General features: G+C 47.7%; 1 protein-coding gene across 1 annotated transcript in view; it reads left to right on the plus strand.

Annotated features, from left to right (window-relative positions):
• The window catches only part of LOC122554034 (polypeptide N-acetylgalactosaminyltransferase 16-like), a 119,871-nt gene that overhangs the window by 41,437 nt on the left and 58,482 nt on the right, over positions 1-19,952 (plus strand). Inside the window, exons 4-6 of the mRNA XM_043698521.2 lie at positions 6,183-6,248; positions 8,935-9,056; positions 14,393-14,480. Coding sequence (XP_043554456.2) covers positions 6,183-6,248; positions 8,935-9,056; positions 14,393-14,480 — 276 coding nt within the window. The remainder of the gene's footprint in view (positions 1-6,182; positions 6,249-8,934; positions 9,057-14,392; positions 14,481-19,952) is intronic.

Genomic DNA, 19,952 nt, shown 5'->3' on the forward strand with positions numbered 1-19,952 from the left:
CTCCCAACCAATGCTCCACCCTTGACCCAGGCACTCCTCAGTAAAATGAGGAGAATTCAAATATAATACAAAGCTAGAGTTAACAGTGAGCACCCTACCCCCACCCATACCAACACCTGGGTATATTTGGTAATGTTAATACCATATATAAACATATAACTATAAAATTACCACCTCAACGAATAATAATTAAATATAATAATACAAAATAACAAGGGGAAAACAACCCCGCTCCTAGAGACAGAGGTAAAATTGAATAAGGTAACCACCTCCCCCCACCAACATTAACCAAACCCCCCAGCTTTTATATATATGTACACGCAGATATACATACATCCCTCATATATACATAAAATAATAACAGAAAACAACCCCAAGGGGGGGGGGGGAGAAAATCAAATCCCTCTCCCCACCCCCATGATAATATTAAACAGTAAGGTAAGAGAAAAGAGAGAAAAAAAGGGGGGATATAAACCAAAGCGGGGAGAAAGGCAGACCAACATCCATTATTTCTTACAGTTTATCTAAGAGAGTCCAAGAATTCCTTAGCCTTTTCTGGCGATCCGAGGTTATACACGGAACCTTCATGGTAAAAGCGTAGCGTCGCTGGGTAGCGCAAGGAGTACTGAATATTTAAGTCCCTTAAACGCTTCTTCGCCTCGTCGAATGCCTTCCTCTTTCGAACCAGAGCCGGGGAAAAGTCCTGAAATAGCATGATCTTGGATCCTTTATAGATCATAGCTTGGGGGTCTTTTCCAAGATTTCTAGAGGCTTCTAGGAGTATCTGCCTCTCCCTGTAGCTTTGCAGCCGGAACAGGACCGGGCGTGGGCGCTGGTTCGAGCCGGGCCCGCGTATTGCGACCCGGTAGGCCCATTCCACCCTTACCTGGCCTGATCCAGCTTGCAGATTTAAAAGTTGTGGCAGCCACTGCTCCAGGAATGCTGTAAGCTGGCCTTCCTCTTCCCGTTCGGGAAGGCCCAGCAAACGAATATTTTTTCGACGACCTTGATTATCGAGGTCGTCAGTATGATTTTCCAAGGTCCGGACTCGCTGCTCGATTGATCCACGGCCGATTGAGCGGTATTTTCGGAGGTCGCGGCCTTTAACTCCGCCCCTCCGACTCGGCGTTCAATTTCTTGAATCTCTCGGTCGTGCTTCTGCAGCGCGGCCGAGCGCGACTCCCAACGATTTTTGGATTCTGCAATAAAGGCATCGATCTTCGCGTCCAGCTTGGAGATCATTTCTGCAAGGCCTGTTACTGTAGGTAAGTCCCCTGGGGCGGCTGTGGACGCCTCTGCTGCAGCTGGAGAGGGTGGGGGAGGGGTTCCTGCTTGCTGAGAGCTGCGGGCTCCCTTCCCTTTAGTCATTTTTACTTAGGATTAAATTGTTTAAATGTAATATTACACAACTAATTAAATTACACAACTATTATAAATGATTTGGTGAGCGTGGTAGGGGGTGGGTGATCCACTGTACCCAAGTCTTGGGAGGAGCACTATAGACTCAGTCTTGCTGGGTCGCCGCCATCTTGGATCCCCCAGGTTACAGGTTTAATTGGAAGCACACTAGCTTTCGGAGCGACGCTCCTTCATCAGGTGATGTCCGAAGCATCACCAAATCCTGACTTGCTCTAATGAAATGCAAATATTTAACTACTTTTGTTAACCACGATTGACCATCCTTTAGGATTATGTCATAGAGGATGGTATATCTGTTGTATACGAACTACTGCCCATCTACCATCAAACCATTTTGTGTGTTTTCCAGCTCTACCATACTGACTCCATGACAGGGTCCGAACTCAACATTTGCATCATTGTTTTCAGCTCTACAACGTTGCCACATCATGCTCAGCTGCTCATCTCATAGAATCATATAATCCTTACAGTGTGGAAACTGGCCATTCGGCCCAACAAGTCCACACCGACCCTCTGAAGAGTAACCCAGCCAGACCCATTCCCCTACCTTACTACTTTACATTTACCCCTGACTAATGTCCCTAACCTATACATACCTGAACGCTATGGGCAATTTAGCACGGCCAATTCACCTTGACCTGCACAACCTTGGATTGTGGGAGGAAACCCGGAGGAAACCCACGCAGACACAGGGAGAATGTGCAAACTTCACATAGACTGTTGCCCAAGGCTGGGAACTCTTGCTGAAGCCCTCAGCAGTCCCCATGTGACCTCTAGATTTGACTCATTTGAAAGACTCCAAGCATTGGATTGGCTGCGAGCATTGTGGTTTCCTGTAGAGGACCAAAGGCAGACTGCAGACCACTTCCATTCCCTCCGTAGGAATGACCCTGACCTCCCAGTGGCTTTCCATTTCAATAAACCACCTTGCTCTCATGTGAACATCTCTGTTCAGTAACATTCCAATGAAGCATAATTCAAGCGCGAGGGAAACGTCTTATTTTCTGGTTAGGGTCTTTACAGACTCGAGGTCTCAATATGGAATGTAATAACTTCAGAAATTGACCGTCTCTTCTTCAGCTTTCTTACACTCTCTTCTGCATGATACCATGCCACCCCACAGTCTGGCTTAGATTAGATTCCCTACAGTATGGGAACAGGCTCTTCGGCCCAACAAGTCCACACCGACCCTCCGAAGAGCAACCCACTCAGACCTATCATTTTGGGCAATTTAACATGGCCAATTCATCTGACCTGCACATCTTTGGACTGTGGGAGGAAACCAGAGCACCCGGAGGAAACCCACACAGACACGGGGAGAACGTGCAAACTCCACACAGAGAGTCACCCGAGGCTGGAATCAAACCTAGGATCCTGGTGTTGTGAGACAGCAGTGCTAACCACTGATCCACTGGCCGCCCACTTACTCTACACTTAGTAGAGAGAACCCAGTCGCTCCCTTTCACAACATTAATTTGCATTCGTTTTACATCTCTCTCTCCCTCTCTCTCTCTCTCTCTTTCACCACCATTAGCAACCCCTTTTTGCCTTCTGCACTGCTGCTTTGTCATCTACACCACCAGTCCCTCTTCCTCCTATTCTACCTCAGTCAAAAGCAGAAAAAAGTTTCTTGCATCTTCTTGTTCTGAAGAAGTCTGGACTTGAAATGTTCTCTCTCCACAGACGCTGCTGGGTTTCTCCAGCACTTTCCAAGTTTGAACCACCTCCTAGCCTCTCTAAATGTGACATTGCCCAAGCCCATGTCCAAACCTGCACCGTGTCCTACCCACATACCATCAGTGAATCTGTTCCCCTCTTTGTCATCTCCTTCATTGGCTGCACAAGATTTTGTAAAATGCATCTATGTCTCACTCCAATGAAAAATGGAGTTCGCTCGTTCACCAGAAACAATTAATGAGCTAATTGCAAGGTTTACTTGAATGAAAGAAAGAGCAATTTTATTACTTACTAACACTGAGGAAAATAATACACATACCTGGCGCACATAAGTACAAAGTTGAAAAAGGGCTTGTGTCTGATACCAAAGGAAAGACAAAATACAATGCAATTTAAAGTCCTTAAGGTGTTCTGGCGGTGTAAGATGTTAAGCTGAGACCGTGGTTGGTTTGTGTTGCCCTGGGTCAGCAGCAGCCATGAGTTTTGCAGATACCTTAAAGTTGAAATGCTTGCCCAACTGTGCTGTCAGCAGTTGTCCTACCTTTCCTGAGCAGGAGTAGAGAAACAGAGTTCCATTGTTACAACTCCATCTTCAATGCTGTGCCAAAACAGTGACTTGAAGCACAGCTCATTTGTGTCTAGGGTCATTGTTTCCCCAAGCTGTCTTTTATCTCCATAATGTGAAACATGTCATACAGGTGTAAAGTAACAACACGAGCTGCTGAGTTTCTTCATACTCAATTTGTTTCAGTCCCTTTTGGGAAGAAGTGAATTTCAGATCAGATGATTTTGATTATTCCACACTGGCTTCCTGGAGCTCGGCTCAACCTGTGCTCAGGTCTTCAATGTGCTCAGTTTCAAGTCAGTGCCACCCCTTTCTAAAACTGTGTGGTTCGTGAAAGACCTGGGTATTAAAATCAGACTTTGGAAATCAAAAGTAGATCGTCCATGTTTTACCACTGCCATGATAAACACTAATCCTTAATTTCAAGGTCTCTCAGTGGCTTCAGTCCTCCCTTACTGTGTAATCTCTTCAGGCCCTACAGTCCCCTTGGTTCCTCGTACTTGACTCAATCTGGCTACTTCATCAAGCCTATTTTCATCACAGCGCCATTGGTATCCTTGCCTTTAGGTGCAATTAAACCCCTCCCTAAACTTCGGTCTCACTTTCCCCATTTATGGTAATCCTTGCAACACTTCCTGAACCATTGAGTTGCTCAAATATATCCTAATGTGGCTTGCTATTAACCTCTGTTCGAGAAACACCTCGGTCCACATCTAAAGGTGCTATACAAATGCAAGTTTTGCAACATCGGAGGATTTGAGTTATGAGGAGAGGCTGGACAGTCTGGGACATTTTTCCCTGGAGCATCGGTGGGCGAGGGGTGACCTTATAAAGGTTTACAAAATCATGAGGGACAGAAATAAGACGAGAGTGTGCTGCTGGAAAAGCACAGCAGGTCAGGCAGCATCCGAGGAGCAGGAGAATCAACATTTCAGGCATAAGTCCTTCATCAGGAACACACTCTCGACTCTGATCTCCAGCATCTGCAGTCCTCACTTTCTCCTTGGGACAGAAATACAGTGAATAACCAAGGTCGTTTCCCCAGTTTAGGGGAGTCCAAATCTACAAGGTTAAGGTTTAAGGTGAGAGGGAAAAGATCTAAAATGGACCTGAGGGGCAATGTTTTCATGCAGAGGGTGGTGTGTGTATGGAATGAGTTGCCAGAGAAAGTGTTGGAGGCTGGTACAATTACAGAGTTTAAAAGGCATCTGGATGGGTATGTGAATTGAAAGGGTTTAGAGGGATATGGGCCAACTGCTGGCAAATGGGACTTGATTAGGTTTGGATATCTGGTCGGCATGGACAGGTTGGACTGAAGGGTCTGTTTCGGTGCTCAATAACTCTGGAAATTATTGAATTGAATTGAATTGAACTTATTGTTACATGTACCGAGGCACAGTGAAAAGCTTTGTCTTGCGAGCAATACAGGCAGATCACAGAGTTAAGTAGCATTGATAAGTAAATAATAGGTAAACAGCAGCAAAAACAAAAACACAGGTACAGGCGAATGTTAAGAGTTTGTGGGTCCATTCAGTATTCTAACAATGTTAGGGTAGAAACTGTTTTGAAACCGGCTGGTGCGTGTGTTCAGGCTTCTGTACCTTCTCCCCGATGGTAGAGGTTGTAGAAAAACATTGCCAGGGTGGGATGGATCTTTGAGGATGCTGGCGGCCTTTCCTTGACAGCGGGCCTGGTAGATGGATTCTATAGATGGGAGGTTGGCCTTTGTGATTGTCCGGGCCGAGTTCACCCACTCTCTGTAACCGTCTCCAACCTTGAATGGTACAGTTGACATACCAGGTAGTGATACATCCAGACAGAATGATCTCGATGGTGCACCTATAAAAGTTGGCAAGGGTATTCACCATCGTGCCAAATTTCCTCAGCTGCCTGAGGAAGAAGAGACGTTGTTGGGCCTTTGTAACCAATGCGTCCACATGAAGAGTCCAAGAAAGCTTGTTGTGGATGACCACTCCCAGGAGCTTGACACCCTCCACTAGTTCCACCTCTGTGCATGAGTAACATCCTGCTGGAAGTCAATAATGAGTTCCTTAGTTTTGCCGGCATTGAGAGCTGGGTTGTTCTGAGTGCACCATTGTCAGTCTCTGTGACAGGACAAGAACGAGGAGGCACACATTTCAGATTTTGAATGAAAGATGTTGCTGGGGAAGAGGGGGTGTGAATGAGGTGGGGAGGGAAGCTGTGAGAAAGAGCAGTTTTACCCAGTGACTGGGAAGGACTTGGGCAAAGTGAGGGAGGGGCTAGAGTAGATTGATTTTGAAAAGGGGTTGGACGGGTCAGTTGAGGAAACCTGCAGGGACGGTGCTGGGGATAGAGAGCTGGCATTAACACTCCAGGACAAACGGCCTTGCCCTGTGCTCAAAGGACTCCCAAGCTATCTGCCTGAACCTATGGTGGCAGTAAATGACCCCCAGTGTTGAATAAAAACAACCCTCGACGGGCATATGCATGTTTCTGAGACTGCCAGTCACACATTAACCAGGCTTCCCTTCCCTTTCAGCCGAGGACTGTGAACTCCTAATGAACATCCCCAAAGTGAAGTGCTTGAGAAATATGAAGAGGGAAGGTAAGTCGGGATATTGTTTCCCCGACTGTGACATTCGGTGAACAGGAATGTAGCTTTATCTGTCGCAAAGTCAGATGTTCTGAATACAGTCCCCTTTGAATCTTCCGGGTCTGTGTCCGCACTGTCACATCTGAACTAGGAGAGGACATGCATTGGAGGTAACCTTACTGGGACAGACAGTGCAGAGAAGATGGTACATTCGCAAACTGACAGTTTATGACTAGTCCCCAGAGACGTGCACAGTGGCCTTACGCTTTATTATATTAAAGAGAAATCATAGAACCTTTACAGGTGTGGAAAAAAGGCCCACCATGCCATGTAGTCCATACGGACTCTCCAAAGAGCATCCCACTGGAGAAACCAAGTTAGTTGACACAGTAAGTAGTGTACGCAGCTGGGAGTGAAAGTTGCGAAGGACATTGGTAAGTTAACTCAAGTAGGGAAAAGTTGGGGTGGCACGGTGGCTTAGTGGTTAGCACTGTTGCCTCATGGTCCCAGGTTCGATTCCAGCCTCGGGCGACTGTCTGCGTGGGTTTCCTCTGGGTGCTCCGGTTTCCTCCCACAGTTCAAAGATGTGCAGGTTCGGTGAAATGGCCATGCTAAATTGCCCATAGTATTAGGTGCATTAGTCAGAGGTAAATGGGTCTGGGTGGGTTACTCTTCAGAGGGTCGGTGTGGACTGGTTGGGCCGAAGGGCTTGTTTCCACACTGTAGGGAATCGAATCCAATCTAATCGTAAATAGGTCGAAGTTGCAGTTTACAAAACTCTACTTAGACCCCATGAGACAAAGGAGGAGGCCATTCTGCCCATCAATCTTTAAGTCCATGCATCCAACTTTGCTGCAGATCTCTTAATACCTGTAGTTAGCCGAAATCTATCAATCTCAGATTTAAAATTAGTAATTGATCTAGCATCAATAAGCCCTTGCCGAAGAGGGCTCTGAATTTCTTCCCTTTGGGTTTTGAGGCGTTTCCAATTGTCATCCCTTAGAACAAACCGCGCTGTAATTGTTTGACTATTCTCCCTTTCCTAGTCCCTCTCACCGGGAGGATAGCTTCTCTCTTGTTGCCCCAAGTATCTTGTAAACTTCAGTCAAATTAACTTTCTGGTGGTTTGTGTAATCTCAGTTTGGAATTGATCCTTACTGTCCAGGGACCATTCTGGTGAATTGACAGCGTACTCTGTCTAAAGCCAGCATTTCCTAATCCACTGCACGCACCCCAGGTATGATCCAACCAAGGCTTGGTGTAGCTGCAGCATGACCTCTACCCTCCCTGTGTTCCTGTCCTTGGGATTGAAACGTATCGCCATTCCTGATTGCCGCTGCCTTGCTGATTGTTCTCTGGGACCGAACACCAAGAACTCAGTGGTTTCTGTAGAAACTGGTCTGGATGGCATTCCCTGGGGTCCTTCCTCCTATCAGAGCGCAACCAACGTGCCCAAGGATAGGGATAACTGCCATAGTGAAGGACCAAACCTGTAGGCCCCCAGCTGTGTAGCTCCAAAAGGACGTTGCTCCAATTGTACAGGTTGGTCCCTGGGCCCGGGGGCAAGGAGGGGGGCGGGGGAGAAGGAGGAGCAAGGAGGGCAAGGGGGGGAAGGAGGGTCAAGGAGGGGCAGGGGGGCAAGGAGGGGGCAAGGGGGGGGGGCAAGGCTGAATTACTGGTGGATTGATGCAACCCACTCAACGGTTTAAGGTCTGCGAGTCCCTCCATACTGTCAGCCCTCTCTTTCCTGCTGAGACCACAGGGGATACGTGATGATTCTGTGGCAGTTAAGGAATGAGCACTTGGCTGGGTCTGTGGAGAAGCAGAGACGGGGAATCAGTTAGTGGGTGTCTGGAATTCATGACTGAATCAGTGGTAGAGACAGAGACCCCGAACCCTTTGAAAAAGTCCCTGCCTCTGCATCTTAAGTGCTGTAAGCTGCAGATCCGTGGAGATGGGATTAGAAACAGTGACTGGGTGCCTTTGCGTTGGATGGGCTGAACGATCCCCTGCTGCACTGTATCGTATCTATGGTTCTAACTTTTGAGATGTGCCAATGAGAATAAAACTGAACGTATAATGCCAGGACTGTCTAACTGACCTTTAACCTCTAACATTCCTGTATTCCTCTGATTCTGGACTCTTTTGAATTTTAATCCATGATTTGAAGCTTTTTCCCCCAGGGGTCACAAGTTCAAGGTGAGAGGGGAAAGGTTTAAGGGAGATATGCGTGGAACGTTCTTCCTGCAGAGGGTGGTGGGTGCCTGGAACACGTTGCCAATGGAGGTGGTAGGGGGCGGGAATGATAGCATCATTTAAGATGTATCTAGACAGATGCATGAATGGGCAGGGGGCAGAGGGAGACAGATCCTTGGAAAATGGATGACAGATTTAGATCGAGGATACGGAATGGCACAGGCTTGGAGGGCCGAAGGGCCTGTTCATGGGCTATGATGTTCTTTGGTCTTTGAATCATGTCACCATTGGTGAGTGTGTCTTCAGGTACCAAGGTCCTAATCTGTAGACGTAGATGTCTCTACTTCCCCATTTCTCTCCTGCTTTAAGGCAATCCATAAACCCTACCTCTTGGACCAACCTTCCCCCTTACCTGCTCTGGTATCTCCTAACCTCATGTGAAGTGCCTTAAAGGCAGGTGCTTTGGCTGTTTCAGGGTGAAAGGTTGTCTCTCTGTTGGCAGGGCTGATCCGGTCTCGGGTGAAGGGAGCAGATGCCTCGACTGCAGAGGTCCTGACCTTCCTCGACAGTCATTGTGAGGTGAACACGGACTGGCTGCAACCCCTCTTACAAAGAGTGAAAGAGGTGAGTCCCTGGAAGTCCTTCTTGTATTCAAATGGCATCGGCGGTTCAGGGTCAGGGAGAGAGAGGGTATGGCGCTGACGGGGGCGACACGTTGGCTCAGTGGTTAGCACTGCTGCCTCACAGCGCCAGGGTCCTGGGTTCGATTCCATTCACGGGTGACTGTCTGTGTGGAGTTTGCACATTCTCCCCATGAGTTTCCTCTGGGTGCTGTGGTTTCCTCCCACAATTCAAAGTCGTGCAGGTTAGGTGAATTGGCCATGCTAAATTGCCCATAGTGTTCAGGAACGGGTAGGCGAGGTGCATTAGTCAAGGGTAAATGTAGAATAATAGTGTAGGGGAATGGATCTGGGTGGGTTACTCTCAGAGGGTTGGTGTGGACATGTGGGGCCGAAGGGCCTGTTTCCTCACTGTCGGGATTCTATGTAAATGTAGTTTTGTTAAAGTGAGGGCCCTCAGTGCTGGGGATAAACCATTCTCAAGCTAAGATAGAGAGGTAAGAGGTGAGGTGGATAGATTATTGGTCTGTTCGGGAATCTCGGAATACAGGAGGAAAGTGGGCATGAGGAGCGTCGAATCAGCTGTGATGCCATAGAATGGTGGAGTAGACCCAAAGGGGCTGAATGACCTGCTCCTCATGGTCTCTTGTTCCCTATGGTCAAGCATAAGTGCCCCTGAGAAAGTGGGGGTGAGCTGTCAGCCTTGAACTTCTACTGTCCTGAGTGTCTGCAGCCCAATGCCTTCAGGGAAGGATGTCCAGTATTTTGACACAGCAACACTGAAGGACTGGTGGTAGATTTCCAAGTCAGGATGGAGGGGAACTTGCAAAGGGGGGGGGGGGTGTTCCCATGGATCTGCTGCCCTCGTCCTTCTCAGATGGTATAGTGGATTTTGGAGGCTGGCATTGATCTGTCTCCCAGAGTTTTGCCCGTTCCACTCAGTGGGATGTTGCGGAGGCCCAGTAAGAGAGCACCCTCCTGGTTGCTACAAAGGAGTAGCAATCCAGCTGACTGTCAGGACAGGCTCTGTGGAATGGGTGTCACCATTCTGGGCTGGTCTGATGAAGACAGCGAGGAATGAGGCACGTATCGCTCAGCAAAGGTGTCTCTCGATCGTGGTGATCATTAAGGCACTCCAGAGCAGAAATATTTCCTGATTGTATCGAATGTTTTTCTCTCTCTGCTCCCTCTCCTTCCCGCCGCAGCACTCTCTTTCTGTCCCTCCACTCTTCGGAGTTGGTGCTCAGGCCGTTCCGAGTTGAGGCGGAGAAAGAGCTGCATTTGCATAGCACCTCCCACGAACGCGGGATGCCGCCGAGTCCTCTGCAGCCAATGAGGGTGCTTTCAAGAGCGCCGTCAATGATGAAACATAGGCAGCCAGTCCGTGCTCAGCAAGATCCCACAAGCAGCAACGTGATCCTCTGTTCTTGTGATGTTGATCGAGGGATAAACATTGGCTGGTCACGGGAGATGGTGGGGGGAGATATCCCCTTGCCCCCACCCCACTTCAGACACGAGTCCTGGAATAGTTACTGCAACCGCACCAGACAGACTCCTGAAAGGTGGCAGCTGAGATGGTGCCTGAGCATTGCACTGGGGAGTCCACCTGGATTAGACATTTAAGTTTCTGTCATAGGGGACCCTTTAACTCATGGTAGGTGCTGCAGCAAATAACAATACTGTACTCAGGGAATGGGCTCTGTCAGGTGTTTGCACCTTGGCACTCTTTCAGGAAGAACAATAAATGCTGCTCCCTTTCTGGATGACATTTCTCCTTCATGCTGCCATTTTAAGACCATTCTGCTACTTGCCCACTGAAGGCCCAGTCTGGACTATCTCTGGCTATGGGTGTCTGTGGGCGGCACGGTGGCACAGTGGTTAGCACTGCTGCCTCACAGCGCCAGAGACCCGGGTTCAATTCCCGCCTCAGGCGACTGACTGTGTGGAGTTTGCACGTTCTCCCCGTGTCTGCGTGGGTTTCCTCCGGGTGCTCCGGTTTCCTCCCACAGTCCAAAGATGTGCAGGTTAGGTGAATTGGCCATGCTAAATTGCCCGTAGTGTTAGGTAAGGGGTAAATGTAGGGGTATGGGTGGGTTGCGCTTCGGCGGGGCGGTGTGGACTTGTTGGGCCAAATCTAATAACACTGTCCCAGAGACTGTTTGGTCCTCAAGTCCATGTAAGGGTCTTCAAATCCTTATGTACTGTCATTCTCCTTTACTCACATCTCTACGTGGTAGGTTATCAAATACAACTCTGCAGTGTAGTGTCTAAGACCTCTCTCCTCTCACGCTCAGCCTAGACTGCTGACTTCTCTCTTGCTGATGGCAAAAGTGAGGACTGCAGATGCTGGAAACCAGAGTGTAGATTAGAGTGGTGCTGGAAAAGTACAGCAGGTCAGGCAGCATCCGAGGAGCAGGAAAACCGACGTTTCAGGCAAAAGCCCTTCATCAGGAATAGAGGCAGGGTGCCTGCAGAGTGGAGAAATAAATGGGGGGGAGGGGGGCAGAAAGTAGCATAGAGTATAATAGGTGAAGGGGGGTGGGGATGGAGGTGATAGGTCAGAGAAGAGGGTGGGGGAAGGTAGCAAAGAGTACAGTGGGTGAATGGGGGTGGGGATGGAGGTGATAGGTCAGAGGGGAGGGTGGGGGAAGGTAGAAAAGAGTACAGTGGGAGAATGGGGGTGGGGATGGAGGTGATAGGTCAGAGAGGAGGGTGGAGTGGATAGGTAGAAAGGAAGATAGGCAGGTAGGACAGGTCATAGGGATGGTGCTGAGCTGGAAGGTTGGAGCTGGGGTGAGGTGGGGGGAGGGGAAATGAGAAAACTGGTGAAGTCTACTTCTCTCTTACTGATGTCAGTCATGTGATCAGTTACATCAGACCATAGGAGCAGAGTAAGGCCATTGAGTCTACTCCATCATTCAATGAGATCATAATCCTCATGCCCATTTTCCTGCGTTTTGCCCACAACCCCCTGACCGTTTAAAAAAATCTGTCTAACTCAGTCTGGAATATACTCAATGACCCAGCCTCAACAGCCTTCTGCGGTAAAGAAATATGATTCACCGTCCTCTGGGAGAACAAATTCCTCCTCATCTCTGTCTTAAATGGGCGACCTCTTATTCTGAGATGGTGCTGGCTGCTCCTAGACTCTCCCACAATGGGAAACTGACCTTCCACGCCTTCCTTGTCAAGTCCTGTCAGAATCTTGCGTGTTTCGATAAAGTAGCCTCTCATTGTTCTGAACTCCAGAGAGTACAGGTCCAAACTACTCACCCTGTCCTCATAAGACAGTCCCTCCCTGAGTGGACCATCTCTGGACTGCCTCCAACGTCAGTCTACTTTTCCTTCGCTAAGGTGCCCAAAATTGTTCGGTGTTCCAGCTAGGGTGTGACTAGTACCTGTTAGCAAAACCTCGTAATTTTATAATTCATTCCCTTTGAAATAGAGACCAACATTTAATTTGTCTTCTCCATTACCAGCAGAACTTGGGTGCATGCTTTTTGTGATACATCTATGAGGGCTCCCAAATCCCTTTGTTCTATAGTTCTCTGTTTATTTTTTTTTCTTTTTGTTTTCTTTTTTAATTTAACCCCCACACTACCACCTAAGTGCGGTAGTGCTTATTTTTTTCCCCAGCACCCACGGGGTGTGTGTGTGTGTATACGTGTGAGACACAGTGAAAGACACAAAGTGCACGAATCTTTATTCAATTTCCACCACCAGGAAGATAGGAAAACACCCGAGTGGCCAGTGACAAGCACTGCCCTTCACATCAAAGCTCTCTGTTTATTAGATTAGATTAGAATGGAAACAGGCCCTTCGGCCCAACACGTCCACACCGACCCTCTGAAGAGCAACCCACCCAGACCCACTTCCCCCAGCCGACATTTACCCCTGACTAATGCACCTTTCACTAGGGGCAATTTAGCCTGGCCAATTCACCTAACCTGCGCATGTTTGGACTGTGGGAGGGAAACCGGAGCACCCGGAGGAAACCCACGCAGACACGGGGAGAATGTGCAAACTCCACACAGACAGTTGCCCGAGGTGGGAATCGAATCTGGGTCCCTGGTGCTGTGAGGCAGCAGTGCTAACCACTGAGCCACCGTGCCGCCCCCTAGAGCTCTCTGTATTTAAATAATATTCTGCTCCTGCCACTATACATAATTTCAAATTCCTCATGTAATGCTCCATCTGTTCAAGATTTTCCCCAGGTAAGACTAGTCAACATTACCCCTTGCCTTCCCATTTATTTTGGCCATACTTGGCTGTAATACATTCTCTTTCCTCATCCAAGTCATTTACATACATTGTTAATAATTATGATCCCTACTTGCAGGTTGCTATCCTGAAAATACCCCCTTATCTCAACTCTGTGTTTTCGCCAGTCCCCTATCCACGCTGATATGCTACTCCCAACACCATGGGCTATTATTAAGTAGCCGAAGGTGTGGTACCCTGTCAAATGCCTGTAAAATTCCAAATATATTACCTCCACTGCTTCCCCGTTATCTAACTTGTTATGTCCTCAAAGAATTCAGAAAAATGTGTCAGGCATGATTTCCCCTTCATGAAGCTATGCTGACTCTGCTTGATCATATAATGTAGTTCCAAATACTCTGCTATTACTTGCTTTACAATAGACTCTAACATTTTTCCGAATAACAGGCGTTAAACTCACTGGGCAGTAGCTGCCTTTTATTTTGGTTTCCTTCCCTTTTCAAATAAAGGGACTTGGCCGTTTGGTGAAGCTGAGGATTGGCAGGTTTCCAATCCTCTTGTTCATCATGATTTACACAAGACAGGATCTCTCATCCTGTTTGTTGCCTCTGGGATCTTGCAGCGTTCTGATTGGCCAAATCTAAATAAAAACCCCACTTCAAACATGAATCCATTACTTTGAACCATCACAGGGAAATGATGAAGTGTTTCTTAGATTAGATTACCCACAGTATGGAAACAGGCCCTTCGGCCCAACAAGTCCATACTGACCCTCCGAAGAGCAACCTACCCAGACCAATTCCCCTTTCACTACGGGCAATTTAGCATGGCCAACTCGCCTAACCTGCACATTTTTTTGGACTGTGGGAGGAAACCAGAGCACCTGGAGGGAACCCACATAGAGAATGTGCAAACTCCTCACAGACAGTTGCCTGAGGTGGGAATTGAACCCAGGCCTCTGGCACTGTGAGGCAGCAGTGCTAACCACTGTGCCCCCGTGCCGTGTTCTACCAATGTGAATGTTTTCTTGTGTTGGAGGCTTCCTGTAATTAGTTCCCTTCTCCCTGTTGTACCACTGTTGACTGTAGCCGTCTTGTCTTTCCCGCCTCTTACCCCTAGGATTACACTCGTGTAGCGAGTCCCATCATCGATGTCATAAGCCTGGACAACTTTGCTTACCTGGCAGCGTCTGCGGATCTGAGAGGAGGTAGGTACACAGGAGCCTCTGACTATCATCACTATGTCTTGGAAATCTCGTCAGGAACCCCATGGCAGAGAAGACCAGGCCCGGGCTGACACGAGGCGAGGGATTGTGACTGGCTCGCCAATGTTGTGGTCATATTGTAGACCGTGACAGCAGCCATTGCTGTTGTCTCAAGGATGAGCACACGTTTAGAAACTGGGGCACATTGAGACTTTGCCGCTATGAATCAGGTGCCTGTTTACTTCCAGGCAGATTTTAACCTCTGTGTAAAGTCAATCCTCAATCTCCGGTCGGGCTGTTCCATTAAAATGATCTTCCCAGTGGTTGTTATGGATTGGATTTAATAGAAACAGAAATTGTCCATTTTGGCTTACCATCCCATTGTGCTCTTTATCCCAAAGCATGACTTCCCAGGTAAGGATGTGCAGAAACTAATAATGGGAGTAGGCCATTTGGCCCATTGACCCTGCTCCACTCCTCAGTACGTTCAGATCTCTTTGGGTGCGGAAGTTGAGGGAATTGAGTCTCGGTATGTTGGTTCCAAAACGGATGCCCTGCATTTGTATAGCACCTGTCATGGGGTGCTCTGTCTTGTATTTAGATTATGCTTGATCTGTTTTCCAATCCATTTTTCTTTGATTCATTCGTGATGTGTGGGCATCACTGGCTGGGTCTAGCATTTATTGCCCGTCCCTAGGTGCCCCCTTGAGAAGGTGGGGGTGAGCAGCCTTCTTGAAACGACGCAGTCCACCTGCTGTGGGTTGACCCACAATGCCCTGGGGGAGGGAATTCCAGGAATTTGACCCAGCGACGCTGAAGGAATGGAGATATATATCCAAGTCAGGGTGGTGAGTGGCTTGGGGAGCGGTGTGGTTTATGGTATTCCCATTTATCTGCTGTCCTTACTCTTCCAGATGGTAGAGGCTGTGAGTTTCCAGGGAGAGCGATACATAACCTTCACTCCAAATCCCTCGAGACTCAATGAAAATCCCTCAATGTTCCCTGAGGGTGAACCTCCTAAATTCCTGGTTCTCTTTGAAGTGAAGTCAGGAAGCCACACAATCTTGAGCTTTGTCCTGAAGGCTTCTGCCAGAGATCCTCCGACACTATTGAACTTATTGAAAGCTTGGAGCACTAGCCTGGCGAGTTACAAATGGAGGAAAAGCCAATCAACAATCACCATGAGAGATGGTAGGAGGAGATGAGCGGTGGGAGGGTGAGTGGAGAGCACTGCAAGGTAACTCACTCTCTGGAGTATGGAGCCTGAGAGTAGGACAGGTCTTGTGGGGTTTTCTTCATAGCCCCAGTCGTGAAGAGATGGTGATATCGATGAATAGTTAGAGTGAGGAAAATGAGTTTTCCACATCATCATCGCAAAGTGGAATCAGTTATAGAGTCATAGAGATGTGCAGCATGGAAACAGACCCTTCGGTCCAACTCATCCATGCCGACCAGATATCCCAAACCAATCTAGTCCCATTTGTCAGCACCCGGCCCATATCCCTCCAAACCCTTCCTATTCATATACTCATCCAGATGCCTTTTAAATGTTGCAATTGTACCAGCCTCCACCACTTCCTCTGGCAGCTCATTCTATACACGTACCACCCTCTGCGTGAAAAAGTTGCCCCTTAGGTCTCTTTTATATCTTTCCCCTCTCACCCTAAACCCATGCCCTCTAGTTCTGGATGCCCCAACCCCAGGGAAAAGACTTTGTCTATTCACCCTGTTCATGCCCCTCATGATTTTATAAACTTCTATAAGGTCACCCCTCAGCCTCCAGGGAAAACAGCCCCAGCCTGTTCAGCCTCTCCCTATAGCTCAAACCCTCCAACCCTGGCAACATCCTTGTAAATCTTCTCTGAATCCATTCAAGTTTCACAACATCCTTTCCTATAGCAGGGCGGTCTCAATGAATTACCTATCCCTGGTACCTGGTTTATCTCTCAGGGAGTTCTAGCTTAATTTTTGTCAGTGGGTCTTACAACTGGCACCAGATGCCCCAGCCCATCTTGCCCTGAGGTAATAAGAAACCAACCCAGGTCGAGTTCCCTCTGGGTGACTTTGGGGCTGGGTCGGGCTGGTGTTGTCAAACTGCTCGGATTGCTCTGCAAGTCTCTGTGGACATCGCCTTCTCTGTCTCTCAGCTGCTGCTTGCCCTCACTCTGTCACCCCCTCCAGCCCTGAACCCTCGTCTAGCCTCGCAATGCACCCTACGTTCTTCCAAGAGGTATAGTTAGTAAGTTTGCAGATGACACCAAAATTGGAGGTGTCGTGGACAGCGAAGAGGGTTACCTCAGATTACAACAGGATCTGGACCAGATGGGCCAATGGGCTGAGAAGTGGCAGATGGAGTTTAATTCAGATAAATGCGAGGTGCTGCATTTTGGGAAAGCAAATTTTAGTAGGACTTATACACTTAATGGTAAGGTCCTAGGGAGTGTTGCTGAACAAAGAGACCTTGGCGTGCAGGTTCATAACTCCTTGAAAGTGGAGTCACAGGTAGATGGGATAGTGAAGAAGGCGTTTGGTATGCTTTCCTTTATTGGTCAGAGTTTTGAGTACAGGAGTTGGGAAGTCATGTTGCGGCTGTACAGGACATTGGTTAGGCCACTGTTGGAATATTGCGTGCAATTCTGGTCTCCTTCCTATAGGAAAGATATTGTGAAACTTGAAAGGGTTCAGAAGAGATTTACAAGGATGTTGCCAGGGTTGGAGGATTTGAGCTATAGGGAGAGGCCGAACAGGCTGGGGCTGTTTTCCCTGGAGTATCGGAGGCTGAGGGGTGACCTTACAGATGTTTAAAAAATCATGAGGGGCATGGATAGGGTAAATAGGCAAAGTCTTTTTCCGGGGGGTGGGGGAGTCCAGAACTAGAGGGTTTAGGGTGCGAGGGGAAAGATATAAAAGAGACCTAAGGGGCAACTTTTTCACTCGGAGAGTGGTACGTGTATGGAATGAGCTGCCAGAGGAAGTGGTGGAGGCTGGTACAATTGCAACATTTAAGAGGCATTTGGATGGGTATATGAATAGGAAGGGTTTGGAGGGATATGGGCCGGGTGCTGGCAGGTGGGACTAGATTGGATTGGGATATCTGGTCGGCATGGACAGGTTGGACTGAAGGGTCTGTTTCCATGCTGTGCATCTCTATGTCTCTAAGTCTGGCCCATTGTGTGTGTCTTTAGTTCTGGTCATTGCACCATTGACAGGGGGAGGGCCAAGGGGTCTGAATCCTAATACATATCAGGATCTGCCTCGGGAAGGAGAGGGGTCAGAGGCGAACTGGAGCTGGTGGATCTGAATCCCAATAAGTGGCAATAGCAGGAGGAGGGATGGACACCATTCGGCAAAGAGTATTGCAAAGGACGTCTTTTAAAACAAGTGAATCGAAGTAAAGTGATAGTGGTCAGTACAGAGAGAATTTAAACCCTATTGGAAATAAATCAACAGGCTTGCATTTATCGAATGCCATCTGTGACACCAGGGCTTGCAAAATTTGAACAGCCAGCAAGGTATTTTCTTTCAAGTGTAGTCAGTGCTGTATTGCAGGAAATCTGTACACGGCAAGCTCTCACAGACCGTCATGTCATTCATGATATGGCCATAGAGTCAATACGGCACAGAAACAGGGCAGAGGTGGGGACTGCAGATGCTGCAGATTAGAGTCAAGATCAGTGTGGTGCTGGAAAAGCACAGCAGGTCGAGCAGCATCCGAGGAGCAGGAAAATCGACATTTCGGGCAAAAGCCCTTCATTCCTGATGAAACGTCGATTTTCCTGCTCCTAGGATGCTGCCTGACCTGCTGTGCTTTTCCAGCACCACTCTGATCACGGCACAGAAACAGACTGTTCAGTCCATGCTGACCAAATTTGCCTACCTAACCTAGTCCCATTTGGCCCATATCCCTCTAAATCTTTCCTATCCATGCACCCGTCCAATGTCGTTTAAATATTGTAACCTGCATCCACCACATCCTCGGGCAGTTCATTCCACGGACAAACCGTCCTCTGTGTAAAAGTGTTAAATTTTTCTCCTCTCACCTTAAAAATATGCCGCCTCGTTTTGAACTCCCCTACCCTGGGGAAAAGACTTCGGATATTCACCTTATCCATCCATGCCTCTCATGATTTGTGAACCTCCATAAGGTCACCGCTACCCTCCTATGTTCCAGTGGGAAAAAGTCCCACCTTATCCAGCCTCTCCCTGTAACGTAAGCCCTCCAGTTCCAGCAACATCCTGGTAAATCTTTTCTGAACCCTCTCCAATTTAACAATATCCTTCCTATAGCAGGGCAACCAGGCCCTTACCAGTATCCTAATATTGGCCTCACAAACCTTCTGTAGAATCTTGACATGATGTCTCAACTCCTATACTCACTGGTCTGAGCAATGAAGGCAAGCATGTTAAGCACCTTCTTACCCACCCTGTCTACACGTAATGTAACTTTCAAAGAAGTATGTATTAGAACCCCCCAGGTCTTTTTATCAATAACATTACCCACAGCCCTACCATTAACATTATAGGTCCTGCCCTTGTTCGTTTTACCAAAATACAATACCTCGCATTCATCTAAATTAAACTGAATCTGCCACTCCTCGGTCTATTGGCCTAACTGATCAAGGTCCCTTTTTAATCTTAGATAACCTTCTTCACTGTCGACTACACCATCAATTTTGGTGTTATCCGCAAACTTACAAACCGTGCCTCCTAAATTTTTACCCAAATCATTGTTGTAAATGACAAACAACAATGGACCCAGCACCGATCCCTGTGGAACACCACTAGTTACAGGCCTCCAGTCTGAGAAAACAACCCTACACCGTCACTCTCCGTCCCCTACCATCAAGCGAATTTTATATCCAATTAACAAGCTCTCCCTGAATCCCATGTAATCTAACTTTACTAATCAGTCTCCCATTCAGAACCTTGGATGGCTTTACTGAAATACATGTAGACAATGTCTACCACTCTGCCCTCATCAGTCTTTTTGGTTACATCTTCAGAGAAACTCAATCAAGTTTTGATTTGGAGATGCTGGTGTTGGACTGGGGTGTACAAAGTTAAAAATCATACAACACCAGCTTATAGTCCAACAGGTTTAATTGGAAGCACACTAGCTTTCGGAGCGACACTTCAGACATCACCTGATGAAGGAGCGTCGCTCCAATTAAACCTGTTGGACTATAACCTGGTGTTGTGTGATTTTTAACTCAATCAAGTTTGATTTTGATTCGATTTGATTTACCTGAGTAAAGTCACATGTACCTAAGTATAGTGAAAAGCTTTGTTTTGCGAGCGAGGCAGATTATAGCAAACAAGGACAGACAGATCAAAGACTGCTTCGACAGAAGGAGGCATACAAGAGACATGATTTCCCATGCATAAAGCCATGCTGACTGTCCCCAATCACACCTTGCCCTTCCAAAAGCAGATAAATCCATCTTTCAGAAACCCCTCCAAAAACTTATCTACCAA

This window comes from Chiloscyllium plagiosum, unplaced genomic scaffold, assembly GCF_037043375.1.
Source record: "Chiloscyllium plagiosum isolate Xiang-an unplaced genomic scaffold, Cpla_swu_hap1 HiC_scaffold_8, whole genome shotgun sequence".
In the NCBI taxonomy this organism is placed as follows: domain Eukaryota; kingdom Metazoa; phylum Chordata; class Chondrichthyes; order Orectolobiformes; family Hemiscylliidae; genus Chiloscyllium; species Chiloscyllium plagiosum.